Source organism: Capricornis sumatraensis, chromosome 8, assembly GCF_032405125.1.
Source record: "Capricornis sumatraensis isolate serow.1 chromosome 8, serow.2, whole genome shotgun sequence".
NCBI classification, from domain to species: domain Eukaryota; kingdom Metazoa; phylum Chordata; class Mammalia; order Artiodactyla; family Bovidae; genus Capricornis; species Capricornis sumatraensis.
This window is the reverse complement of record NC_091076.1, coordinates 19375-34734: the sequence shown is the minus strand read 5'-3', so window position 1 is coordinate 34734 and position 15360 is coordinate 19375. Positions and strand designations below refer to the sequence as shown.

Sequence of the window (15360 nt, the reverse complement as noted above, 5' to 3'; positions counted from 1 at the left end):
ACTCAGTGGGGACAAACACAGCAGATCAGAAGTGTGTTTCTGGCATTAGCATATAAAGTTCCAGTAAGTTCTCTGCCCTGTGAAATGCGGTACTTGCTCAACACCAGCTCTGGGCCAGCACGCCGGCTGTGCTCCTGCTGTCTGCCTGTTCCCACGCTCAGTCCCACCCTCCCAAACGCATGTACACCTTTGCATTCAGTTAAACCCTGCTCTCAGGCACACAAAAGAAACCACTTCATTTACAGAAACAAAGACTGGGTTCCCAGAGTCCTAGCAGGACAAGAGCCTCTCAGTCCTGCAGAGAAAAAAATGGACCAGAGGCAAATCATGAATAGAGCTCTGGAAGTAAAGAGAAAGGGACCTCCAAGCTGGAGGGAGGGGCGTAGCTTCCCCACGTCCTGGCCCCAAGGACGCCTCTGGAAGCAGCACCGGTTCTGAAGGGGAGCAGAAGAGCGTCCGTTCTCAGTCAGGGTCCGAGTCAGGGTCCGAGGAGAGCTGCCCCTCCATGGTCTCGCACATGGCGTCCTGCAGGGATGTGAGCTGGCCCCGGGGACTCATCCCCATGGGCTGGATGACCCTGTGCCTGTGGGAAGAAGGTGGTGGGGATGGGAAAGGGGGCCTGGCAGGCGGAGCAGGGGTCCCCCTGCCGTGGCGTGTTGCTCCCCCCCAAGCTGCTCCTGTGGCCTGGGGAACCCTGGAGGAGAACTGTCCTGGTCAGGCCTAAATCCTCGCTGCTACCTATACTTTGAGACTTAAGCAGTTTCTTACTGTCTCTGGGCCTCAGTTTTCATCAGTTGAAAAATGAACATAATACTTACCTCAGTCCTAGTCTTCTTTTGCTAGAGAACTTTCTCCAAGACAGAGGATTTCCAACATCAGTAACGCAGTCTTGCCAGAACCTACATCCCACTCTGATCCCACCTCCTCGGCTCGCATGATGGGGCATGGGTGGTCCTCCTCTGTCCTGGCCCAGGCCCTCCGTGCCACGCCACGCACCTGGAAAGCTTGTCAAACATGTTCACCAGCTTCATGGCCTCGTGTTCCTTCTGCTCCTCTGTCATGCCCTCCATGGGGTTGGGAGGCTTTTCCTCGACCCGTCCAGTCACTGGGTTTATGCTGTTTCACAAGAGAGAGGTGTGGGGAATGCATTAGTGACTCCAGGACAGGAAGGCTGCGTGGGGTGGGTGGAGTTCCCATCTTCCTGCCTGGGTTTGGAAGGGCAAGAAATTCACTCTCTTGGGTGCAGGGAAGGCAAAGGAGCTGCAGAAGGACCTCCTTCCAGGAGCAGCAGGTCACAGCTCCTGCTGCCTGGACCACCTGACCCCCCGCATTGTTCAGACCTCTTCACCCTGTGTTCTCAATGGAACACCCTGGTGTCAGAATACGCCCTTAAAAGCAGAGGCCTGATTCTGTAAGGGTTTACCCATCGGTCACCCGTATCCCATTCACCCTGCAGCTTCAAATGGGTGTGGTAACAGGGATGGGGGCATTGAGTAAGAGTCTCAGCACACACCTGGCCTTGGCTTCCTTGTACTCGTCCGTGTCTGTGTCCTCGTCCTCTGAGTACTGGCCCTCAGGCCGGCCCCCTGCCATGAGGCCCCTAGCAGCCAGGAGGCCGGCGGCATTTCCATAGCCCGTGTACTTGATGAACCGGGGCACTGAAGGGCAGGGCAGAAGTCAGTGTGGAAGCGTAGCTGGGGAGGGGCAGGCAGGGGCAGGCCCCCCACTCACCGCTCTCGGAGCACAGGACAAACAGGAACTCGGCTGCCACCCTCTTCACGTCAGTGTCCAGGTGCGTCATGAGGCGCACGAGTTTGTTCCGCAACAGCTCCCCCACCTCAGGCCGGGTCCTCACGTCCCGCAGCGGGGGCAGCACCTGAGGAGGCAGCTGTCTCTCAGCCTGGGCCTGGAAGGACCAGGGTCTCCAACCAGGGCCCAGCCACAGCCCGTCTACCCCATACCTGGGCCTTCAGGAACTTCCTGGCGGGGCGGTGCATGCGGGCACACTCCGTCAGCACGCTCAGCACAGGGGCCACGCTCTCCTTCAGCCTGTGTGTCTGCAGAGGAGCCTCGGTCACCGGACTGGGCCCCCTTACTCAAGGCCGGGGGCCAGGAACCTGCCCCAGATGATCCTGGTGGGAGGCACTTGGGAAGTGGCCCCAGCTGAGGGACCAAGAGCGAGCCGTGGGTGTCTGTATGCGCTTCAAAAAGAACAGGCACAGACCCTAACTCAGAAGGCCATTTGTATGTTTGGGCAACCCCACGTACTTTCCCCACCTTTAAATGAGGGGTGGAAAACAGCGTGTTTAAAGTCATTAACCACCAGCACACAAGACCGCTCCCAAAGCACTGAATCTTAGGCCTGCCGTGCTCCAGCCTGCACGACGCCGGCAAACCCCCAGAAAAGCTGGTCAGAGTGCCGGCCGGTCAGCGTCCCAGGGTGCAGCTGCAGGGAGCAGGGGGCCGCTGGCTCTCAAGGGCCTGTGGGTCCTCCGAGCGAAACCATGGCACAGCTGACGCTCATCTCGAGGGCTGCTCGTGCACAAGGACATTCTGAGTCCAGGGGCACAGAGAGGGATGGGGAGCGTGGTGGCACTTCAAGGGGGTAGGGGTGGGGGGCTTCTCAGGACTCCTCAAGAGGATTCACAAAGAGGTCTAAGAAATGAGTCCTTTGCCAGATTCTGAAAGCACTTTGCCCCTCATCCCTCTCTGTGCCCCTGGACTCAGACTGTCCCTGTGCACAAGCAGCCCTCGAGATGAAGCCCACAGACTTCTCAGGGAGGAAGGTCTGGCTTGACCATGAAGTTGGAGGAGCTGCCTGAATCACACTGGGGAGTTGATCTCCCCTCACCAGCGTGGACAGCAAAAACACAGTGACCACAGTAGCTGGGAAAACCTGGGCCAAAGCCACAGCAGTCCCCCTGCCCACCTGATGAAGACGCTTCTCCATGAAGCTGAGGAGGACACGAATCACATCCATGTTCACTCCTAGGAACTCCAAGGAACCTTCGTGTGGCTCCAGGGTGAGGAGAACATCCAGACACTTGACAGGCAAGTTCCCCAGGAGGTTCACTGCGTGGCTGGGGACAGATGAAAGGGGCACTTGGTAAATACAAACCCCTGCTGCCAGCTGCTGGGGCCGTAAATGCCATGAACCAGTGTCTGGGGGCCCAAGCAGCAGAACGAGGTACCGGAGCCAAGAGTACTACTTCCTGTAAATGCCCAACCCACCACATATCTAGGTTGAGGCACCACAGCTAAAACTGAGAACCGGCCGAGGCATAGGCCACCAAGAAGGAAAATGAGAAAGCACACCACCCTATTGATACCACAGCGCCCGCTGCCCCTACCCAAGGCCCCCTGGCGCCGTCCTGCCTTGGACTCACACCTCCGATCCTAGACCGTAAGTGCTAGAGCGCCCCAGAAACACACTTTTGTCTGGTTTCACCCAGAAGGATGAAGACTCTCTAAGGCTGGGAACCACCACAGAGACCTGTGAGCAAACCACCCCCATTCCTCCCCACCCCCCCCGCATGCCAGGCACCCCCCTCACCCGTGGAACTCCTCTGTGCGGTCTCCAGCAGCAGCAACCATCACACAGTGCCGCAGAAGGGTCCCCAAGTGCCGGTATAGAGCAGTGTCTTCCTGACCAGACAGACAGGAGTTCCTGTGAGAGCGCGCCCCACTGGCCCCACTGCTGCCAACTGAGAGTCTACTTTCTGGACACCCCTGCAAGACCACACGCATCAGCTACGCTTCTCTACTGCACACCCTGGTGCTTGTCCTCTCCCAGGAGACCTCAAGAGAACTCTCGGTTAAGAAAATCAATGGATCCCCTTGGCACACAGCTGCTCTGTGCTTTAGCCCCACTCAGTCTCACCATGAAGAATCTCACAGCCTCCCCTGCACACCACACAGCCCTCCAGCCAGGCTGCAAGAGCCAGTTATGCTCTCCAACTCCCTCAGAAAACTTCCGTGAGACCCGTCCAAGATAGGTGTTCCCTGCTTCTCTCGACTGGCTAAGCACACCTAATCCAGAAATTTGAAGGAACCCAGCAAAGCAGCATGTGCAGGAAATGTCCAAGCTGTTAAACCCCACCCACAGGTTGAGGTCCGCCCTCACCTCATCCACCTCCCTCTTGATGGAGTCGAAGGTGATGTTGAAGAGCACTTTGAGGATCTCCATGGCTCGCTCAGTCTCCTGGGGAGGCAGGAGCTCAGGGTGCCTCTCGCCCTCAGTCATTCCCAACGTCAGCTCCAGCGCCCTGGTCAGCAGGCGCACTCCCTGCAGCTCCTGAAACAGCTGCTGGCGCACGTCGGTGCGGAGTGCAGTTAGCAAGAACAGAAGACGCAAGTCAAAGAACTGGACGTCGTGCGGGAAGCTGCTCCGGCTGTGCAGTCCGACGCGCTCTGCGAGCCTCACCACTAGCCCCGCCTCTGCCGCCAGGACCTGTGCCCCGGGGCTGCTTAACACGAGGTTGCACAGGCACTTAAGGGACTCGAGTACGACATCCACGTTCAGCGGCTCAGGGACCGACCCTTGGGAGGCGGAGATGCCAGCATAGCAGGCAAGAGCCTGCAGGCTCCGGCGACTGGTGAAGGAGTCCAGGCAGCTGCGGTCCCTGGACAAGATGCGGATGCTCTGCAGCCAGATAACGCGGCGGGAGGGTGGCAGGCCCTGCTCCAGGACCGAGACAAGCAGCTTCGCCAGCCTCTGCGGGCAGGGAGAAGAGCCGTTCCACCAGGTCCTTCTACCTGGGCCACCCAATCATGCCCCTCTACCTCCGGTGAGCACCCACCTTCCTATCCTCCTGTTGCGCATCATCAAACGTGAAACTCTGGGAGTTCTGCAAAGAAACCCAGAGGCTAGAAGGCACAGGCCTACCGCGTCAGAACCCGGGTTCCGCGGATGGGGGCCTGAGGCCGAAGGCACCTCTATGAAGAAATGGCGCCCCAGCCCCACACACCAGCACCCTCGCAACTCCTCAGAGAGTCGGTGCTCCTCCCCATCGCTCTCCCTTCCACCCTCAGCCCCTTGCCACGCTCACCGCTCTCGCCGCCCCTCCTGCCGGCTACGAGCGCGGGCCCCACCCGGCCCCACCTCCTCTCTGCACGTCCCAAGTCTACAACTCCCGCTCACCTCCCGGTTGTACGCGCGCAAAGCTTCCATAACCACGTCCTCCTCCCCCGTCTCCAAGGCATCCGCAACTGCACGGGGCTCCATGGCACCTTCAGGACCCGATGCCAGGAAGGCCGGAGGCTCCCGGCTTCGCGATTCCGGGCAAGCGTCTGCCCGCCCCGCCCAGGCTCGGCGCGCGGGGGAGGCCGGGACGGGGCGTGCGCGGCGCCGCGGGGCGGGGCCTGGGTTGCGCGCAGGGGAGGCCGGGACGGGGCGGGCGCCGAGCTCTCTGGGTTGCGCGGAGCCTTAAAGGGGCGGGGCCTGGGCTGCGCGCGCGGGAGGCCGGGACGGGGCGTGCGCTGCGCCACAGGGTGTGGCCTGGGCTGCGCGTCGGGGAAGCCGGGACCCGGCGGGCGCAGAGCTGTGTGGTGTGTGTGGCGCCTTAAAGGGGCGAGGCCTGGAACAGCTGGATAGAACTTGAAGGCTTTGCTGCCGAGTCAGCTTTGGCCTTAAACTCCGGATCGGTGATCGTCCGACCTATGGGCCGGAATCGCCCTGAACCGAGCAGTGAGCCTCACTCCTTGGGCTAGGATTCCTGACAGGAGAGGGCCGCAGCCCCGCACCCCTCCATCACATGCACACCAACACCGCTCTTGATGCACAGAACGAATGAAACGTCCAGGGAAAAGTCGAGGTGGAAAGGAGTTTACAACCTCCGGACCACTTGGTTTCTAAACAGATGTTTGAGTGCCTACTTGCACACGAGGAGCCGGGATGCGGGTGAATAGAACCCACAGGTCCCTGCCTTCTTGGCGCTTATGTGCCGGATGTGAAGACTAAAACGGGCAAACAAGACGACGTTAGGCAGCTATAGTGCTGTGATTGAATAAAAAAAGGGGCTTGATGGGCTGCAAGGAGATCTGAAGAAGTGCCAGTCAGTTTTTGCTGAGACCGGAGCCTAGGGAGTGAGCCAGGAAAGGCTCCGAAGGAAGGTTCTGCAAGGCAGGAGTGGCCAGTGCGAGGGTGGGAATGGCCGTGGTGGGAGAGAGAAACATCACTGTTGGAGCTGAGAGAAAAGAGAGACGGGGGTGGGGGGGGAGGTCAGGATGAAGACAAAGTCTGACTGTGTGCGGTGACTTCCTTGCTGTGTAAGCAGGCACACCTGCTCGTCTGCTTGGGCTGTTTCCTTTTTTGAAAAGCGGAGACGATAAAAGTTTCCATTTCAGTGGATTGTCGAGTACATGACACAGCAATTGCTCCATTACGGTGGGTGGGTAACTTATAAATATAATCCATCCACCGGGCAAGAAGGCTTTGTTAAGCATCTACTTTGTCAGGCCCCTTGTCAGCACCGCGTGCAAGGTCAAAAAGCGCTGGCTCCTCCCGTACCCACTCCCCTCACGCTCCCACCCCTCTTCCTGGTTCCTTGTTTTCTTCAGAGGGCTTCACTCCTGCGACTTCTGCACCGCTCGCTCGTTCCAGGCACTGATCTCGTTTGTCCTGCCGGCAGTAACTGGAACCGGGCTTCCCACCGAGTTCGCTCCGGGCCTCAACCCCGGCGGGGTCGCGGCGAGGAGCCTCTTTGGCCCGGGAAAGGCCCGTGTGTTCTTCCCAGTTAGGACCCCGACACCGCCTTAGGCGGGAATGGCTGCTGGAGTGTCTGTGGGCACCATAGTGGCCTCTAAAACCACAAATCATCCAGGAGTCCCGAGAGCAAACGCCAGCCCCATCCCCAAGTCAAACGACGGAAGAAACGTCAGATCCTTCCCGTTCCCACCGCCGAGTCTGTCTGCCAGATCGCGGCCGGAAGTGGGGGGCCTGAGGCGGAAGGGGTGGGGCCGGAAGCCCCTTCCGGCGACTGCGCCACGTCCGAGGAGGCTGTAATCGAGCGGTGACGGACCCTGGGGTCGGAGCTGGACGCGATGGCGGACTGGGCTCGGGGTGAGCGCGGAAGGGCGGAGGCGGATGGCTACGGGGCTCGCAGGGGCCGGCTACGGGGCTCGCAGGGGCCGACTCCGCTGCTCTTAGGAACCGCCTTCGCCTTTCTCCGCGGCACTAGGTGGCGTTGTTGGGAAGGCACTGCGGGCGGGCGTAGTTTGGGCAGGGCGGCCAGGGTGCAGCCCGCCGCGCTGTGGATGAGTCGCTGGGTCCCTTTGGGCGCTCCTGCCCAGCTGCTGCGTGAAACTGCGGGGTCCGGATGCCCGCAGTCCCCACCCGTTTCGTCCCTGGGAGATGACTCTGCACGGGACCTCGGCCGGGTCTCCTGGTTGACGGGTCCCGGAGGCTAGACCCCCTCGGAGTGAGAGCTGCGCGTGATAGGAGGGCCCAAGCATGCCTAGTACCCCACTTGCCTTCTGGGAGTCTCTTTTCACCTGCGAAGTGGGATGCTGATGCTTGTTTCGCTGGGCTGTTGTGACTTTTCAGGAATTAAGGGTACAATCGGTTGGTAGGACCTTTACACCTCTTATTTTGGGGTTTGTAAATATCCATGGTTCCTAGACTGTGCCCGTTTTTGACGAGTCTCCTTGAGGCATCTGGCTCGAGGCAAATATGCACTCTGAACTTTGTGGGAAACAGTTCTCACCAGCCTGATAGGATGGTAATTCTGAATCACCAGGTCCAGCGCCTGTCTCGGGCCAGTTCTCAGCGGGTACCAGGCTCTGGGTGACACACAAGACCCTGTGTGGGATCAGTCTCAAGCCCTGGAAGTCTTACCAGAGCTCATTGGGGTTTATTTTGAGAACAGGTTCTGTGTACCTTGCTAGTGACACCTGCGGAGGGATGGTACAAGTTCTGTCACAGAATGTCTGAAAGTACTGGTTGAACTGAGCCCTTTGGAGGTGCCCGCCCACCCATCCCAGCCTGGGTACATGCACAGGACCTGTGCTCACACACACTGTTGTTTATACAGTCCGCCTCATGTGTGAAGTTGGCTCCTGGGTGAGGGTGGGGCCTGCTCAGCAGACACACAGAGGCCCGGTCCCCTTAGATGCCTGACTGGGCCAGATGGGATTGGAGGCCGGAGGCCACAAAGGGCCGAGGTATAGGGGTCACGGGGATGTTCATGAGCGGAGTCATGCTTTCAGCCTCTCTCTCTCCTCACAGCTCAGAGCCCTGGTGCTGTGGAGGAGATTCTAGACCGAGAAAACAAGCGGATGGCTGACAGCTTGGCCTCCAAGGTCACCAGGCTCAAATCGGTCAGTGGTGGTCCTCTCCTTTTGGCTCCACCTGGCATCTGGAGGGGGGGTCAGCGGGCAGTAAAGACCTGGATGGGTTTCAGGTAGTTCCGTTCTCCTTGTCCCACCCGTGGCATACTCATCTGTGTGAGGCCCAGGTGGCATTTGGACCTTCTGACTTCTGTTGATCTTGTTTGTCCGGGTCTGACCCTGCCCCCTCTGTGTCCTGACCAGCTGGCTCTGGACATCGATAGGGATGCGGAGGACCAGAACCGGTACCTGGACGGCATGGTAAGGGCCTGCGGTTTGCAAGTGTCACGGTCAGCTCAGCTCCCCACCACCTGCTTTGCAGCCCCCATCTGTGTGTGTGTGTTGTGGAGTCACTGTCCCTTTGTGACAATGTTGAAATTTCTCCCTCAGGACTCAGATTTCACAAGTATGACGGGTCTACTCACAGGGAGTGTGAAGCGGTTTTCCACAATGGCGCGATCTGGGCGAGACAACCGGAAGCTTCTTTGTGGTATGGCTGTGGGCCTGATTGTGGCCTTCTTCATCCTCTCCTACCTCCTGTCGAGGGCAAGGACGTGAGCCAATGGGAGCTGGCTTCTGTGGGTGCCTGGGGCAACCAGGATCTTCCTCTGTCTGGTGTTTTGGGCTCCAGAGAACTTGTTTTCAAAATACTCCTTTGAAATGAGGATCATGGCTTAGGAATGTTTTTTCTGCGTGGTTGGGAGCCTCTAACCCAGTGAGCTCTTGTTAGCTGGTTCTGTGTGTGCAAGGGCCCTATCCGTGTGGGGTAGCCTAGGCCCAGCTCCCTCTGCCACCTTGAGCTCTAGCAGCCCCAGCAGTGTTGGGTCCAAGCAGAGCATCTGGGAATCCTGGACACGGTCGCCTGTGAGCAGCAGTCCTTCCCTCGGCCCTCGAGGTTCTGAGCGTCTCAAGGCTTCTCTGCGCTGTCTTGGTCTGGATGAGGCTGTGTCTGATGTTTGAGCTGCCTGGAGCTGACACAGGAAGGGGGTGTGGCTGTGAAGCTCAAATCACTGCTGTCACCTCCAACTGAGTGTCCTCAGCCCGGAGATTGCAGTTTCTCTGGCCAGGGCTGCTGGTCATCCATGACCCAGAGAGATTCAAAGGTCCTGCTGAGTGGCCTCTTCCTGCCCTCCAATCCCACAACTGAAACCAGACCCCCAGGGATGGGCAGGGGGATGTGGATGGAGGAAGGAACTGCCGCGTTGGCTGAAGACTTGGGGTCCAGATCCTGGCAATTTCCCAGCCATGTATCCAGGAGCAGAAGCTAATGTTTTCATGGGATTCAGGATCTGCCCAGCACCAGAGACCTGCTTCCAGGAGACTAGACCTCTAGAGACATGTCCATCTGACGCTTCAGAGTCAGGCCCGGTGTGAGGCGGGGCTTTTGTCGGTGTACGCGGGAGGTTTCTGGATAATGACTTTTCTTAGGAACTGTAGGTCACTTTTTGAGGGTTTGTGGGCAGTTTCCACTAAGCTAACCCTAACCCTGCAATGTCTGCCCACCTCTCCCTGGGCCCTCAGTGTCCACTTGGTCAGTCCCCTGCTCCTATGGACTGAACTAACAGGCCCAGCCAAACCAGTGGCTTCTTTGTACCTCCCTGTGAGTCCCCGGTGTCCTTGACTTCCCATAAAAAGCACTTGTCAGAAGTCGTTGGCTCTGTGTCTTTCCTGGTTCCTGTTCCCCTCTTCTTGGTTACGCTCCTTACCCTGACCGTCCAGCTGCCCGCACACTCGCGCCGCGTGTGGGGTATCAGCTCCTCTCGCCACCTTGCTCTCTCTGCCCGTGCGGACCTCGCCTTCTGGCCCTGCCGCTCCCCTTCCTCTCCCTGGTTCCCTGCCCAGCAGGCCTGGCCTCTCCTCAGACGCTTGCCATGGAGCCCTTTTCTCTCTACTGCACTTGGCTGGGCCCTTGGCCTCCTGAGTGCTCTGCCTGGCGGTCAGCATCCCTCCAGTGCGTGCTTCTCACACAGTAAGGTTGGCTCGCTTGCCTCTGTGTCCCTGGGGCTTGGGTGTTTCTCTGTCCTCATTGACCTCCCTCCACAGGACCCTGTGGCCGTGCCTTGACCCCCATTCTTCTGTGTACCACGGCTTTGACTTCGCCCTCTGCCCTCTCACAGTGAACCTAGTCACAGGGACTTGTCCACTGGTCACCAGGCTCAAAGCTGCTACCCATAGAGTGTCTCCATCTGCTCACTGCAGGCACAGCAGATACCCCCAGACCTGAACTCCGTGGCCCCTGCCTTTTCTGGGCCTGCTAACCTTGCTTCCTGAGAAAGTGGCTCAGCCAGGGCAGCCCTCCTCAACTGCCCCGCTCCAAAGCAGACCAGGAATTTGGAGTTCGTGTTTCAGGGTGGTCTTTTCTGAGGAAAGTGAAAGTTGCTCAGTCGTGTCCGACTGTTTCTGACCCCATGGACTGTAGTTCATGGAATTCTCCAAACAAGAATACTGGAGTGGGTAGCCTTTCCCTTCTCCAGGGAGTCTTTCCATCCCAGGGAACAAACCCAGCTCTCCTGCACTGCAGCCAGGGTCTCTACCGACTGGGCTGTCGGTGAAGTCCCTTCTCTGAGGAGGACTTCGCCATCTCTGCTGTGTGGTTTGCCTCAGGTTGCCGTCTGTGCCTCCCTGCTTCTCCATCTCTGTGACTCTGTAGCCTTCCCAGCTATTCGGGGTCTGGGTGTTTGTTTCTCATTGTGTTAGATGAACAGCTGAAGTGGGCATGGAGCTCTGCTGTGCTGTGTCAGGAGGGTTTCCTGTGGGGCCTTCACCCTTCTCCTCAGCCCTGTACACTGAGCGCCTAGTCCTGTGGGTGAGTGGGGTTTGCTGACGTTGAGCCCGAGACTATAAAGCAGAGAAGGACTTGAGGACCTTTGGGGTCACGTGTGGACAGACAGCCAGGCTCTATCCCTTAAGTCAAAGACAAGGCATTTAGCAAGAAAAACTCGAAATAAACAGCATCAAAGTAAACATGGCCTTTGGTGTTTCCATTTCTGTGGGGGCTTCAGAAAGGTTTGTCTGGAACTGACCGTGATCTACAAGCTGGCCACGGGCACTGGTGGTCTTGACTCTGCTGCTCACACATCCCCCTGGGCAAGCAGATGTGGGCTTGACAGTTCCTGCTCCTGGACCTTTGTTTGCCCAGGTTCCTGTGACTCATATGGAAAGATGATAGCATTACTGCGCCAGGATTGGGGGAATATACGTGAGTACTTAGAACAAGTGGCCTGACACGGGCACCGCTCAGCGAGGGTCAGCAGTGGTCATGTCCTTTGTGCAGCTGCCGGCACAGGCGCGACAGGGCTGCCTGCTCAGGGCTGGGGTGAAGACCAGAATCATTCCTCAAGGCTGGCCCTGGACTCCAGGGTGCCCTCTAGAAACACCTCTCTTCATCCCAGCTCAGACACCCCTTCCCTGTCCACACCCTGCTGTGCTCCTGGGCTTGATGCATAACAGATCACCTTCAGGTGTCGTCGCAGGGGACTATGTCTCATGGGGACTACTTGTGTTTGAGACAGAGATGGTTCTCTCTGCTCTAGGATGTTAGTTACAGCCTTTTGGAGACAGGCTGGCACTACCACCCCCTGCAGGCTCAACACAAATCTGCAGGTGGTTGCAAAATGTGAGCTGAGGGCCCACCTGCCTTCACTGCCTTGCTGTGTGTTGAGCTTGCTCACAATGTGGTGGCTGATGGGAGGATGAGCAAAGAAGGGGGTTGTCCAGGCAGAAACCCTTTGTATGTTGTGTGGCCTGGCTTCAGAAGTCAATAACAGCAGCATGATTATTCAGGATGGCCACAGGCTCTATTCTAGAATCCAGGGGAGGGGCACAGACTCCATGTCTCAGCAGGGAAGAGTCAGTCTCACAGGGAGAAACCTCCTGGAGAGACCGTCTGGAGGATACGACAGAGCGTGGAGGGCAGGGATGGAGGCAGAACGAGCCCTCCTCTCGGCTCAGACCCTGGGCCCTGGAACTCGACATGGGATGGCGTGATCGCCTATGGGGGCCTCTTTCTGGAAAAGCTGGATCCTCCCCCAAGAGAGACCATTGCTAGTAGAATCCATGATTTTATTATATATCTGGGCACAGCAAGAAACAAGGTTAGCAAATGGGAACGCATAGAAAAAATAACTGATTGCAATTGGCTAAACGAGCGTGCTCTGCCCTCCAGGGCCGGGCCGGCTGCAGCCCAGCTGGAGGAGGAGGCGCCCACAGCCCTCAGCTCGGGGCATCTCTTAGTGGGGCGATGTGCAGAGGCTTCCAGCGTGGGGGTGGGGCCGGGGCTAGTCCGCATCCACGACCAGGGGCGTCATGTAGTCAGAGTGTTTGATGCCGAAGGAGACAGCAGGGGCGCAGGGCCTGGTCATCGTCACCTGGGAGAGGAGAGGCTGTAAGGAGCCAGCACCGCTGCCCCACCCCGCAGGCTCTGCCCTCACTGGCTGGGGCTGCTGACAGTGGTTTTGCTGCACCCCCGAAACCCTGGGCCAAGGTGACCAGCAGGAAGTCCACTCTGCCAGGCGTGACTGCAGAGCCTGGGTGTGGTGCGTGCTCGGCAGCGCTCGCCGTCCTGTGTCTGGGGGTCTGGGAACCAAAGCCGCCAGCGGGGGAGAAGGCTGCTGCTGCCTGCGCGAGCCCTCAGGGTGCCCGGCCTCCATGGCCCTTGCCGGCTTGCAGGCCCTTCCCCGCACCACCCTCTGGGCCATGCCACCCCTACCTGCTCCCACCCCACCCGTCTGGGCCGTGCTCTTGCCAGACCTTCTCGGGGCTGTGGGCTCCTGGTCCTGGCTTTAGGGTCTTGTCCCCTGGAGGCTCCACCCGGGCAGCCATGGTATACTGTGGAGCCTTGAACTTAGTCACCTGCACGTCAGTCTGGTGGTAGGCCGCGGGACCTGGGGTCTGCAAGGTGAAAGAGGCTCAGACAGTCTCGGCCTGCCCGAGTGTGGGGCCTCCGAGGGCAGGGGCTGGCATCAGACACTGGGTTTCAGGCCCCGAGTCACTGTGTGTGTGTGTGTCTGGGGCCTCCTCTGGCTGCAAACGATGGCCATACCGTGGGGCGACGGTCCAGTGCTGTGGGCCCGTCTCCGTGTGGACGTCACCCTCTCTTCAGCCTCACCATGGCAGTGACACCCCAGTCTGTGCCAGTCCCAGGCTTTCCCTGCCATGAGTGTGTGTGAGAGAGGCCCCTTCCCAACCGGGGACTCAAGGGCCACGGGCTGGGCTGGTGAGATCGGCAGTGCCGTGATGCCAGGCACCCAAGCAGCTCAGGGCCCTTGTGCTGGCTGTTCCTGGAGCCAGAGCCCTCCTCCCCCAAATACGTCACAGCTCATTTTTCGCCTCTGCTCAGCTTCTTCCTGCGTGCTGCGCTGTCTCAGACTCTCCTCGCCTTTCAGGCAGCACCCACACACCCGTTGCTTTCATCACTGCTCAGCACTGTCAGCCTCCTGGCCAAGTCTTAACCTCTTTCCTCCTTGTCCACCATCTGCCCCTCCTCACCTCTGGAATGTAGCCCAGTGAGGGTGGGGCCAGATAGGCGGCAGGCTCCCAGAGGAGGAAGAGCTTCGGAGTTTCGGGAGGATGGGGGTCAGGCCGGTAGGCCCTGGGTTCTAGGGGAAGGGGCCAGATGGGCCATCTCTCTAGGGGGTAAGCAGTGCTGTGCCCCAGCCAGGTGCCCCTTGCCTTGTGCAGGTCGTCGCTGAAGCTGCCCAGCTTGCTGCGGCCCTTGATGGAGAAAGAGGGCTGGGAGACCTTGCCGACGGTGTGGGGGCCCATCACCATGGGCAGCATGTAGGCTGCGGGGCCTGCAGATGTACCAGCGTCGAGTCTCAGGCTGGACGGGGCCCTGTGCCCGAGTCTCCACTGGCTTCTTCCCTGGGCTTTCCGGCTCCACGAGACCAGCCGTCAGGGTGGCGCCCCCCACCCACCCTACCAGGGCCCCCAACCCAGTCAGCCATGGGCCACCGAGGCTGCTGCGGACCTGGGGTGCTGTCCACTCGGAAGGTCTTGGTTCGGGCAGAAATGGAGTGGCTGGGCGCCGAGTCGAACACGTGCTTGGTAGATTTCTCTGGAAAGTAGTCGCCTGGGATGGGGTGGGGGGAAAATGTGGTTGCTGGAGGGTAAGGATGATCCTACAGATCAAAACCGATGCCTGGCGCTGGTCAACTCCAGGAGGACCCCCAACGTGGCAGGTATGGGGCCTCTGGGCCCCAGTGAGAGGCAACCGTAGTTTTGCAAGGGGTGTCCGGTCTGAAAACTCTGGTTGCAGGAGTTAGAGAGGGGCCTGGAGAGCGAGTCTGATGTGAGCCTGGGGTGGTGACTCAATCAGACAAGGAAGGCCCTCAATCAGAGTTGGGCGCCAGAGTCTCAGAGGCTGCACTGGGTCCCAGCTCCCCACTAGGCCTGACGTTGCCCTGTTGTGAGGAGAAGGTGGGTTGGGAGGGTGAGGACGGCTGCACCCCTCACGTGCTCATGCCTCTAGGTTTGCAGAGGCCACCAGCAGGCTTGGGCAGGGCTGGGGCTGAGCCAGGGGCCCTCACCAGGGCCGGGGGCCCTCACCAGGGCCGGGGGTCAGTGTGGTCTTTGTGTGGTAGCGCCCCAGGATGGAGTAGGTGGGGCCGAGGTCCTTGCCAGTCCTCAGTATCTTGGGGTTCACGCTGTAGCGGGGCCCTGGGGAGCAGTTCTCTGCCAGAAGCATGGGAGCCCCACGGAAGCTGTAGGCTGGTGCACGCAGCTTGGTGGGCGTGTGCTTCACAAAGCCTGTGGGGCAGGGATTCTGAGCGGCCTGGTACCAGACCCTGCGCTTCCCCCCAGCCCCCCACTGACCCTAGAGGAGCTGATGGGCTAGGAGCGAGAGAGGAGCCCAGGCCCGCCGCAGGCCCACCCCAGACCTGGCTTCTGCTCCCCTGCTCCGCCCTCCCAGACTCCCAGGGGCTTACCCGTGGTGGGCGGAGCCAGGTACTTGGGTCCAGGGCCGCTGTAGAGGGCCATGATGGGCCCCCGGGGACGATGGGGCCTCCAGGAGCCCACCCATACCTCCTCCGCCAT

General features: G+C 59.5%; 3 protein-coding genes across 8 annotated transcripts; 1 reads left to right on the top strand and 2 right to left on the bottom strand.

Annotated features, from left to right (window-relative positions):
* Positions 1 to 9: 9 nt before the first annotated feature.
* On the bottom strand, positions 10 to 5265 carry RIC8A (RIC8 guanine nucleotide exchange factor A). Of its 5 annotated transcripts, none has more exons than XM_068977798.1 (10): positions 5141 to 5265; positions 4800 to 4847; positions 4124 to 4714; positions 3554 to 3645; positions 2930 to 3080; positions 1962 to 2057; positions 1732 to 1894; positions 1514 to 1658; positions 997 to 1116; positions 10 to 583 (listed from the first exon to the last, which is right to left on the bottom strand). In XM_068977798.1, the coding sequence occupies exons 1-10, from the start codon at positions 5222 to 5224 to the stop codon at positions 463 to 465; spliced, it is 1611 nt and encodes a 536-aa protein (XP_068833899.1). In that variant the 5' UTR covers positions 5225 to 5265; the 3' UTR covers positions 10 to 462. The 5 variants fall into 5 exon arrangements, 4 of the variants coding, with proteins under 4 accessions (XP_068833899.1, XP_068833898.1, XP_068833900.1 ...); XM_068977797.1 differs by having other exon boundaries at positions 1732 to 1876; XM_068977799.1 differs by having other exon boundaries at positions 1732 to 1876; positions 4800 to 4860; positions 5142 to 5265.
* Positions 5266 to 6964: 1699 nt separating this feature from the next.
* Positions 6965 to 11250, top strand: BET1L (Bet1 golgi vesicular membrane trafficking protein like). The gene is made up of 4 exons (XM_068977637.1): positions 6965 to 7060; positions 8225 to 8316; positions 8530 to 8586; positions 8716 to 11250. Exons 1-4 carry the CDS (start codon positions 7042 to 7044, stop codon positions 8881 to 8883), a joined length of 336 nt encoding a protein of 111 aa, XP_068833738.1. The 5' UTR covers positions 6965 to 7041; the 3' UTR covers positions 8884 to 11250.
* A 1352-nt stretch (positions 11251 to 12602) lies between these two features.
* Positions 12603 to 15360, bottom strand: CIMAP1A (ciliary microtubule associated protein 1A). Of its 2 annotated transcripts, XM_068978773.1 has the most exons (6): positions 15252 to 15360; positions 14872 to 15072; positions 14294 to 14395; positions 13996 to 14117; positions 13075 to 13215; positions 12603 to 12692 (listed from the first exon to the last, which is right to left on the bottom strand). In XM_068978773.1, exons 1-6 carry the CDS (start codon positions 15358 to 15360, stop codon positions 12603 to 12605), a joined length of 765 nt encoding a protein of 254 aa, XP_068834874.1. The 2 variants fall into 2 exon arrangements, with proteins under 2 accessions (XP_068834874.1, XP_068834875.1); XM_068978774.1 differs by lacking the exon at positions 13075 to 13215.